At 40.2% G+C, this 12,017-nt stretch overlaps 1 protein-coding gene across 6 annotated transcripts in view; it reads right to left on the bottom strand.

Moving 5' to 3' along the window:
- Positions 1–12,017, bottom strand: part of MTM1 (myotubularin 1) — a 120,251-nt gene that overhangs the window by 29,930 nt on the left and 78,304 nt on the right. For all 6 annotated transcript variants that reach the window (XM_032264129.1, XM_032264126.1, XM_032264127.1 and 3 more), the window contains 2 exons: positions 3,783–3,866; positions 1,405–1,554 (listed from right to left, as the gene is read on the bottom strand). In XM_032264129.1, the coding sequence (XP_032120020.1) occupies positions 1,405–1,554; positions 3,783–3,866 (234 nt within the window). The remainder of the gene's footprint in view (positions 1–1,404; positions 1,555–3,782; positions 3,867–12,017) is intronic.

The raw sequence follows: 12,017 nt of genomic DNA, 5'->3' as shown, positions 1-12,017 counted from the left end.
AGTTGTTTAATTTTCTCTCCTGTTCCAAATCCCATGGAATTCAGCCACATACACAAGTGTCACAGTAGATGCTCAATAAATATGAACTGAATGAATACATGAACAAAACTGAGTCATGCTCCCCTAGCCCAGTTGTCCTTGTGGGCAAGGCATGCATTAGCAAGACAGCTAGCCAGGGTAGGGGTGTAGTCTGTGGCTATGGTATAAAAGAACAGGTCCAAACAGAGCACAGAGGACTGAACTTGTAACCCTAGCTTCATTAGCACCATGTTCTAACAACATGAGCTAAAGAACATGCTTTCAAATACAAATTTATATCATGAAGATATGAACGGACACTACTAACTAGAGAAGCAAGTGAATTTTAAAAAAATCATCCCATTAGGCATTTATTAATTTAACAGGTAAAATAATAATGCTACAGTGGAAAAACATGACAGATGCTACCTTAGCAGAATAATCCAATTAACATCACTAATAATGGGACAAATCAACAGCATGTCTCCTGAGGTGGTACACTGAGAACACAGCATCACTTCTGCAGTTTTATGGCTAGAAGTGTATAACAAGTGAATTTAAAAAATTACAATTCATATTAGGTTGACAGAATGCAAAAGTTTCATGCAAATATCCTTTTAAGGAAAAAAATCGTCTAGACTTGAAAAAGGCAAGGTGACATTAAGTCTTAATTTCTTCAACCTTTGTTTTTAAACATTTACTAATATTGGGGGAAAACCCAATGTACTTATGACAGACCATGAAAATTAGGAGAAAATACATAGATTTTTAGTCAATGTTTGTCAGTGTTAGATAGTAGGACATGCCCTTTAATATTTAAGGACCAAACAAGAGCTTTGTGAACTAGGTGCAATGATACTGTATGGATACTGTCTGGGATAATCTGTACTTGACTCCAGTTAGACAATAATATTGGGGAAGCCTGCAAAGGTGATGGGGATGAGCTCATGGTGAGTATATGTCAAAGTCTGTGCTGACACACTGTATAAGACGACAGTGTGTTCTTTCCAGCATGATTTACCTGACATTTATCAAGACCTATCTTATAACACGTATTGTGCCATAAAGACAAAAGCCACAAGAGCCTGTCATTCCTTGCTTCCTTCCACACAGCACTTGGTTGCCATACGACAGCATTACTTGCAGCCCTTCTCTGGTAGAGGGCTCTTTACTTGCATTCATTCTTGATCCTTAGTTGCACGCTCCTAGAAGGCAGGTGACAGCACACTTCTTCTCCAACTTGGTACGGTGCTTTGCACTCAGAAAGCACTTGGTAGGTATTTTTTGGGATAGAATTCCAAAAGGACCATTTCTCTAAGTTATACAACCACCATTCTTACGGACTAACAAGTGCTCTTTGAGAGAAACGTTAACTGCAGTACTCACTGGAATTCGATTTCGGGACCTGAAAGTTGCAACTCTCCGGAGGTCATCATCTGTGGCACGATAAGGAACCACCAAAAGAGCAGGGTAAGTGTCACAGAGCTCATAGCACTTATTAATAAAAGTTATTCTCCAATGGTGATTGGGTAAGCCCTGTGAGGAAAAAAGAAAGTTCAAGTCAGTATTGCTTGACTTCATCTCTGAATTTGGCCTTGGGCCTCTTTTCTTGCTTCTAGCAATATGTGCACATGCCTCTTTGACCACAGGGTGATGACAGTCTACCTATTTATAATAAGGGTGCCAAATCAATAATCCAGACAACGTAAGAACACAAGACGAAACACTGGTGGTTTTTACAGTTCTAAACTATATTTTGTAAATACAGATTCTCTTGAATTCAAGATCTTCCTTTATTTTGTGTTCACATATTCTTTACTACCTGTAGCACACAGATAAACCCAAGTTTGTCCCCCACCCATGCACCCCTCCCACCCCCTAAAAAAGTACCCTGCTTTATCTTAATCTGGGTCTAACTGAGGGTAGAAAAGAGATCAGGCAACTTCCTCTCCCTGCTCAAAATAGAGTGAATGCTTCAATCTGCTCCAAACTGGAAAGAGGCTAAGCTCATGAAGAAAATCACAGAGGGGAAGTAAAGGAAAACCCCTCTGGGGAGGCTCATTTCGCCACCTCCGATGAGATTTTTTTCAATCAAGTTGTTCAGAATTGATGATCGCCCTATAGGTTGTGTGAGAAATACAGTCATTTGCATTTTAAGCATATTGCTAATGTGACAGGGAGACACAGAGGACACCTCCCATCCTATCATCTCCCCACAAAATTGTATTTTGTATGGAAAAGATCCAGAGGTGGTGGAATATTCTCTCCCCATTCTCACAAATGCACAGATACACACATGAAAGTGAGCTATGTGGGTGTTTGCTTTGGGGACAGACATTGTACCTTTTCTTTAGGTCTGGCCCTAGAGACCACGGACCAAACAGATGTTGAGTCTGATGCTGAGTCCAATTAGACAGTTATAAGTCCCATCAGAAAGTTATAAGAAAAAAAGATTGAATATAATGGCAGTCTAAAACAAAATACCTTCAACAGTTCATATACGCATGCAATCTGAAAAACAGGAACTGTTTTGTTTCGAGCTAGAACCTTTGAACTAAAAAAGGTCTTAATGTTATCAATAACACTTCAAAAATACGGCAAAAATATTTTAATACATCATTTACAGAGGTCTCCAAAACATGCAAAATGTTTTCATGGTCCTTCTTCCACCTCAGTAGCTAGTTCAGAACGGAGGCCATTAAAATGGGAGGAGTGCACAGCCTTAGAAAACTCAGCAGTCTAAACGTGACTTATGGAAACAACAGGTATACTACCTCACATGTGTTATAGAGCTAATCTCCTGCACCCAAATTCCAGAGCATCAAATCTGTTCATGAATATGCAAACCACTGATTAAGACTAAAAAAGGAAATGAATCCAGGTTTTTCATGGTGAAGGTGGTGACTAGATAGTTCTTCTCAAGTATAGGGTTCTATGGTTTTACTTTATATTCACTACCTTTTCATATAAAGCAAATGGGCTTGATCTGATTCTCAAAGCTCATTCAACAAAAATTTTCAATTACCTTAAGAGCTTTGTAGAACAAGAATTGTGAATAATCCCACTGCACAACTCCTAGCTGTTTACAGATTTGGTTATACCAGAGGTCAAACTGTGGCTCTTGTTACATATTATGCACAGAATTCCCTTCACAAAAATACTGCAAGAGACATTTGTCCCTGAACAGCAACATGAAACCAAACCTTTTGCCTTTATTATAGCAAATAAACATGCATTAGGTGACATTCATATAAGAGAGCAGCAAAGGCAATTATAATGTACACTCATCAAAGCTTTCTTGAAAAAGGCATCATTACAGGAAAACAGTTCTAATTCATTTGAATCTGCAAACTGAAATGAATATAATTTAAATCTAACTGCCAGTAATAATTAAGCTCCCAAACATGCATATACATAGCAACATCAAGTCCTAAAGTATAACATCTAAAATGTTTGACTTTTCTAAATCCTAAGTATTTAATTCATTTCATAAACACCACAAAATTGATGTTCTTCACATAGGAAGGAAATAGAATTTATTCATCCAGCTTCAATGCAGCTTGAATATAGCAATGGAATGAGCTTTTAAGTTATACAGTGATAGATAGAATGAGATATATTGTACAAAATGTGGATAATACCACTACCATTGAAAAGATATTTAGTAAGGATGTCGCTGATTCTCAGAAGATGGCTGATGACATAGTGTCATAATGCATGTTTCAGGTTCATCATGTACCAGACAATAGCATCTAACAACTTACCTGCCTCCGGTATTCTTCCACTGGATTGTAAACTGTCCATCCATCCACATTAAACTTTTCTTCATTTAAAAATGCAAATAATGGCTAGAAAAGGCAAATAAATAAATAATTTAAAGTTCAGTGTGAAGGAATAGTCTACTGTTATAGTACATCCTTTGATTTCTCACAAAATAAATTTCACCAGATTTGCTGACCATGAAGTTACAACCCAAACCAAGACTTATAACAAAAACAGTGGAAAACTCAGATCAGACTTGTGCTAACTTCTATCTTGAGTAATAGTAAGAAACCTCAATTTTCTATGCCTCTGAATATCTCTCCCAATTGTTCTTTTAATGATGTTCCACCAAAAATCTGACTATCAGATCAAAAAGTGCCTATCAATTTTAAACAGTATTAGTATTAGCAAATGATCACGTACAGGCCACTAAAAAGAAAGAAGGAAAGGAAGAAAAATAAAATTCAGGAATTATTATTAAATGGTGTAATTGTCTCAAAAGGGAACAATGACGTATTTATTTTAAAAAAAACACAGGATATTAAGAAAACTCTGAATTAACTGTTCCCTGTGAATTCTGAATCAATGCCCTGGTTTCTGAGAAATGGCAGGACTCAGACGTTTCATCGCCTCTCTATTTATACTCACTCTCAAGGTGCTGCTGATAAATTTGATAGCTTCAAATACCATCCATACCTTAGTGACTACTAAGTATCTATCATTCTCCAGCAATCCCCTCTGAATTCCAGACTTGGCTATCCAAGTGTCCACTCTACCACCCCTTAGGCATCAGACTGCCTAAGAGGATTCTGGAGAACTCTGAAGTTAACACATCCAAAGCCAAACACCTTTGGCTTCCCCTACCCAGTCCTGCTCCTCCCATAGTCTCCCCATTACAGTACATGACAGCACGTCCTTCCAGCTGATTGAGCTGAAAACCTTGGATTCATCCTTGTCACCACATGGCTACCACCCTAGTCCAAGCCTCCACCATCTCTCAGTTGGTTGATGACAAAAACCTAACTGCTCCCCTGCTTTCATCTTTATACCTCTTAAGTCAGAGTGACAGTGTCGTAACACAGGTCAGATCAAGTCCTTTCCTTGCCTCAAATCGTCCTGCAGCTTTCCACTTTGCTAGGAGTAAAGGTTGAAGTTCTTCCAATGGCTTACACAGCTGTCTGCCATCTGCAGCTACAAAGGCCTTTTTTTCTTCCTTTCTTTCTTTCTTTTTAGTGGCTTGTACCTGATCAATTACTAATACTGTTTAAAGCTGATTGGTACTTTTTTGGTCTGGTAATTTGATTTTTTTTGTGGTACATCATTAAAAAAACAATTAAGACAGATATGTATAGCCATAGAAAATTGAGGTTTCTTTCTATTACTCAATTCCATCTGCCTGGAACTCTTTTACCTCACGGCTTCTTGTCTTACATTTCTCTCACATCTCTGACCTAGTAACCTTAATCAGTAAGACCTAAGAAAAATTTCACAGAAACCAGGGCACTGATTCAGAATTCACAAAGAAGAGTTAATTCAGAGTTTTCTTAGTATCATGTCGTTTTTTTTTTTAAATAAGCACATCATTGTTCCCTTTTGAGACAGATGCACCATTTAATAATAATTGTTTAATTTTATTTTTTCTTAGGTCTTATTGATTAAGGTCTTGGATCAGAGAAGTGAGAGAAGTAAGACAAGAAGCCACGAGACACCATACAGAAAAACATGTTCCCCCACAACAGCACTCCCTATTCCCATTTGATTTTCCCTATCATTTATGACTATTTGAACAGATTAGATATGTACTCATTCACTGTACACATATACTATACCCTCCCCTAGAACATGCGCTCCATGAAAGTAGACACTTGCTTTGTTTACGTCCTTTATCCGCAGTAACTAGAATGGTGTCTGGTCCGAGGGAGGCAGAACACAGGCTCGCTGACCAAATGAAGATATGAATGCCCACACAGCCCCTGCACAACCACCTTCTCCAGAGCCACTGTGTCTGGGCACTTTTCCTCTCTGTAGTTCCCTCTCCATCCATTTTCTTCTGTCATCAGTCTAATCACTTTGAACATCACTGTTGTTCCCTCCCCTACAATACAGAGTATTTCTGGAAAAGCATCATTTAGCAGCAGCAGTTTTCTGTATGTGAACGGCAAGAGGTTTAAGGTAAAAACTGCTTTCCAGGTTGTCTACTCAAACCTCCCCAGGCACACAGCACACTCTGCAGGTCTCAACTCTGGCAGCGCTAGGCCCAAGTGCTGTTTATTCTGGATGGCTGGCATGATAAGCACGCATTAGTAATGATGCTGACCTGGCTAAGCAATTCACTGAGGCTTTAACCTGATACTGAATCCACAGCAATGCTTAATTATTCAGTACCACTGGGGAAATGAAGTGATTTCTGTTAACTGAAGTTTAACTTAAACACAGAGGGACTTTGGGTGAAAACAGCACTAAAATGTTTGCTGCACTTCTTTATCCAAAAACAGAATATATGGGACATGCCTAAGCATTCTCTTGGCAATTTATCATTACTGTGAACATCTGACACCACACTGGTCAGTACTTGGCACAGGTAAACATTCAGGATTGAGCTCAACTGTCACTTTAGAAGAAAACCTAGAACTTGTTTTCTCAACATGGTTTGTGTTCATTTGTTTGTTTTTAGTTATTTGCATCTTTCTCATGAAGCTAAAGTGAATATGGCAGCTTTTAAAAACCAAAGAGAAAAATGCCTAAATTGAAGGCCCAGATAAAGCTTTCTTTCCAGAAAAATCATCATGTGTAGTAATGCTATCAGTATTAACTTTCAAGCAGCATTTTCAGCCTAAATTACTATTTTTTCAATCACTAATGTTAAAGCACCTTCTTTTATTTTTTGCTTCCAGGATTCCTGTATCTTACATGAAAATTTCTAAGTTTACCAAATTGTTATCAGAAGACCAAAGCTATATGGCCTAAACCAAAATAATTTCCATAACTTCCTCAATATGTTTGATAAGAGAACCCGAACAGAAGCAACATTAAATTTTTGTGTGTCTGTGTCATTAGTATGAGACTGAGACAATGTCCCCATGGTAACTACACATCAGGTGGCCTCTCTCATGAGATCACTTCTACAATGGTACTTCACGTTCTGACTAATATCCAGAATGAGTCAACTAACTGGTATCCTTTAACCCGAAACATGCCTATGAGAATTGGTGACAAAAACAGCTCCCAATTTACTCTTCATGCTAAAAGCCAGGCTTGGACCCCAAATATTTCAGGAAGAATAATTAATCACATAACAACCAAATATTTCTCATCATGAAGTACATAGCAACACATGTAATATTGCATTGGCGCTTAGGGTAGAAAAGACTGGGTGCTTATACCATTATTTTTACCATTCAAATAAATTAGCTTACAAACACAGAAAAACATTTTTCAAAAAGCATTACTAGGTAGTGTCTATGTGGTGTTTTTCTTTAAAAACTATGTCTGACACAAGAACAGAAAACCAAATACCACATGCTCTCACTCATAAGTGGGTGCTGAACAATAAGAACACGTGGACACAGGGAGGGGAACATCACACACAGGGTCCTGTTGTGGGGTGGGAGGGCTAGGGGAGGAATAGCAGGGAGTGGTTGAATTGGGGAGGGATAACATTAGGAGAAATACCCAATGTAGATGACAGGCGGATGGATGCAGCAAACCACCATGGCATGTGTATACCTATGTAACAATCCTGCAAGATCTGCACATGTACCCCAGAACTTAAAGTATAATAGAAAAAAAAGAAGAAAAATACTTGAAAAAATAATAATAAATAAATAAAAACTTTTCCAGCTGGGCGTGGTGGCTCACGCCTGTAATCCCAGCACTTTGGAAGGCCAAGGCTGGCGATTCTCCTGAGGTTGGGAGTTCGAGACCAGCCTGGCCAACATGGAGCGACCCCATCTCTACTAAAAATACAAAATTAGCTGGGTATGGTGGCGCATGCCTGTAATCCCAGCTACTCGGGAGGCTGAGACAGGAGAATTCCTTGAACCCAGAAGGTGGAGGTTGCAGTGAGCCGTGATTGTGCCACAGCACTCCAGCCTAGGTAACGAGTGAAACTCTGTCTCAAAACAAACAAACAAATAAAAAAACCCCACTGTTTTCCATAAGCTACTTGGTTCAACTGAGGTGAGCAGTCTGAAAGAGCCAATGCCACCATTTTCTAAACTTGAAAGTACAAAGGCTTATTTTTCAGATATATTTTCCTTTTTTTCTTAAAGAGTAAGAGAATACAAGCTCTCAGAGTAACATGAAGTTGTATTATTACAAAAACAAAAATAAAGCAATAACAAAACCCATTCATCTGTACCTCATTATCAAAAAGTGGTAACTTGTTACTAGCCTCATTAAAGCTCCAATTTCAAAATTGTTAAAACCTAAAATGAATAGGTTACATGTCTTGGGGTTTTTAGCTGTCATTTACTTTCTCTTCCAGACGATACATTCTTTAAGGCTTTGAGTCTTTTAGTACTTTATTAATGTGTTGACACTTTCAACTATTATTCTTAAATATAACCTTGGGTCAATTTTGACCCTTAATTTGGGAACTCTAAATCACACGGAGAGAACTGGCTCTCGAGTATTTTCCATTATAACCATCAAGCAGGGTATCTTGTTTGCTAAATGGGTAATGCTAAAGCTTACTTAATGAACATGTCCAAGTACCAATTTCATTTCATCGCCTGTGGAAAATTGAGGAACGATTCAGTTCCAATTGAGCAAAGTCTTAGGACAAAGATGATATTTTGCTGTGCATCGCCTTTCAGCTGATGCTTCAGTAAGTTCTACGTGGCTTTTTTCTAGGGCATGGTCCTTATCTAGGGCTCTGCCTCCAAATTGGGGGTGAGGTGGGCTGCTTTTTCCAGATGCCAGTCCATGCCTGTGCCCTGCCTCACCTCTACTAAACCAGAATCTCTAGGGGGTGACTTTCTACTTCCTTGGTCCTAGAAGGGCCATGCGGGATATACTGGAACTCTCAGGAATGTAGCCTAAGAGTTCTGTGTGGTCAAGCTGTTAGGGGCTACTTTAGTTTTTTTTCTTTAAATTATTTTGAAATACTTATAGATTCACAAGAAGTAAATCTTCAGCCAGCCTCTGTTAACATCTTGTATAACTTTTCGCGCAATATCAAAATCAGGAAACTGATAGAAAATACTCTCAAATGCCCACCCTCACCTTCCTCAATTGAGTGAGTCACATCTTCCTTAATTTTGCTCTGTATTAGTATTTGGGCATTTCATCAATTCACAATTCACTAGATCCCTACTAGTCAACAGATAGTGTACATGGAGACCTTTTTTTTTTTTAAAGCAATCATGTGCATTGTTTCTGGATTAAAAATAGCACCATGTAACATTTGAAAAATTTTAAAGGACAAACTTGAAATGAAACTCTCTGATTTCATACCAGGGATAAAAACAGCTCTGACACAAAGAATATAATTTGTCATTTTAATTTAGCTACATTTATCATTGTATCTTGTAGTGGGAAAGACTCTGAAATGACAACAGATTTTAGCTTTCACTTAATTAGCCATTATTTTTAAATAGCACCTATATAAAGATACACTGATTTCCTTAAAACATCTAGATTGGGGAAGATCCAAGATGGCCGTTTAGGAACAGCTCAGAGTTGCAGCTCCCAGTGAAAGCGCAGAGGGTGAGTGGACGCCGCATTTTTATTGCCCACAGACCAGGAGATTCCCAGGCGGAGGAGCCCCACAGGTCGCCAGTGCGGTTGTGGCCGGCACGGTTCTTTTGGTCGGCTCGGCTGCTTTGCCCTGTGCGGCTGCTTTGTTGGTGCCCTGGCCAGCGGTTCGCCGTACAAAATACACTGGTCCAGGTGCGCTTTTGGCTGGTGATTGGAGACCCGGGAAGTTGCCCATTCATCTGATTAAAGAGGGGACTGAACAGGGAGCGAGGCCAGGAGATTCCTGGGCAAAAAAAGCGCCACGAATCTCAGCGCTGCTGTTTAAGCCAGCGCAGTGAGTCACTGCATGGGAAATCACACAGATCCCGGTGCCCTTTCAACAGGCGACTGGGATAGAGTCAACTGTTCAACTGAAAAAGAAAAAAAAGGCTCTGAGGCAGGGAGCCAGGTGATCAGGCTCGGTCCCACCCCCACAAAAGAACAGCAATCAGAAACTCTCTGGATTGAGAGTTTCACAGCAAGCGCAGCTGAACCCAGGACTGTCCAGCTCTGTGGGGGAGGGGCCTCCGCCATTACCGAGGCACTCCAACACTACGGAGGTAGTCAGCCAATGCTGAGGCAGCCCGCCGTTGCCAAGGCAACCCGCCATTACAGTGAGAGTCCGCCAACACAGAGGGGGTCCACCATTGCCGAGGCAGTTCTAACTACACCCATATAAACAAGACTGCAGGGAAGTTCACATGGCAGCTGGGCGGAGCCCATAGCAGCTCAGAAAAGCCTCTGCAGGCAGATAGTGACCTGGCTGCCAACTTGCTGGGCAGGGCAGCGCTGAAAAAAAAAAAGAAAAAAAAAAAAAAAAAAAAAGGCAGCAGCACAACGGAAACTCATAAATAAAGCCCTAACTCCCTGGGACACAGCACCTGGGAACAAAAAGTGGTTTATGAGTTCTGCTGCAGCAGACCTAAACGTACCTGCCCAGCAGCTCTGAATGAACAACAGAGCTCACAGCTCAGCACTTGAGCCCCTATAAAGGACAGACTGTCTCCTCAAGCAGCTCACTGACCCCTGCACATACAAAGAGTCACCTCATAAAGGAGAGATCAGACTGACATTTGGCGGGTATCCTTCTGGGACAAAGACAGCAGAAGAAGAAACTGGTAGCAACCCTTACTGTTGTACAGCTGCTGCAGGTGATCCCTAGGCAAGCAGGGCCTAGAGTGGACCTCAGCAGTCCTACAGCAGAGGGTCCAGACTGTTAGAAGGAAAACTAAGAAATATAAACAACTTGATCATCAACAAACAGAACGTTCACTCAGACACCCAATCTGAAAGTCGGCAACTACAAAGACGACAGGTAGATAAATCCATAAAGATGGGAAGAAACCAGCACTGAAACCAGAACACCTCTCCTCCTACAAGGGATCACAACTCCTCACCAGCAAGGGAACAAGGTTGGATGGAGAACGAGTGTGATGAAATGACAGATCAGACTTCAGAAGGTGGGTAGTAAGAAACTTCTGTGAACTTAAAGAACATGTTCTAACACAATGCAAAGAAACAAAGAATCTTGAAAAAAGATTTGATGAAATGCTAACGAAAATGGACAAATTAGAAAGGAATATAAGTGAATTGATGGAGCTGAAAAACACAACACGAGAACTTGGCGAAGCATGAACAAGTTTCAACAGCCGAATTGACCAAGCAGAAGAAAGGATATCAGAGGTCAAAGATCAACTCAATGAAATAAAATGAGAAGGCATGATTAGAGAAAAAAGGGGAAAAAGGAATGAACAAAGTCTCCAAGAAATGTGGGACTATGTGAAAAGAATTAATCTACGTTTGATAGGTGTACCTGAATGCCATGAAGAGAATGAATCCAAGCTGGAAAATACTCTTCAGGATATTATCCAGGAAAACTTCCCCAACTTAACAAGGCAGGCCAACATTCAAGCCCAGGAAATACAGAGAACACCACAAAGATATTCCTCATGAAGAGCAACCCCAAGGCACATAATCGTCAGATTCACCAGGGTCGAAATGAAGGAGAAAATACTAAGAGCAGCCAGAGAGAAAGGTCGGGTTATCCACAAAGGGAAGCTCATCAGACTCACAGCAGATCTCTCAGCAGAAACCCTACAAGCCAGAAGACAGTGGGGGCCAATATTCAACATCCTTAAAGAAAAGAACTTTCAACCCAGAATCTCCTATCCAGCCAAACTAAGCTTCATAAGTGAAGGAAAAATAAAATCCTTTGCAAACAAGCAAGTACTCAGAGATTTCGTCACCACCAGGCCTGCTTTACAAGAGCTCCTGAAAGAGGCTCTACACATATCAAGGAACAAACAGTACCAGCCACTCCAAAAACATGCCAAATGGTAAACAGCATCAACACAATGAAGAATCTGCATCAACTAATGGGCAAAACAGCCAGCTAGCACCAAAATGGCACTATCAAATTCACACATAACAATATTAACCCTAAATGTAAGTGGACTAAATGCCCCAATCAAAAGACACAGACTGGAAAATTGGATAAA

The sequence above is a fragment of the Sapajus apella genome, unplaced genomic scaffold (genome assembly GCF_009761245.1).
Source record: "Sapajus apella isolate SASKATOON/1434 unplaced genomic scaffold, GSC_monkey_1.0 scaffold142, whole genome shotgun sequence".
NCBI classification, from domain to species: domain Eukaryota; kingdom Metazoa; phylum Chordata; class Mammalia; order Primates; family Cebidae; genus Sapajus; species Sapajus apella.
The sequence above is the reverse complement of the archived record's forward strand: the minus strand, read 5'-3'. Positions and strand labels throughout refer to the sequence as shown.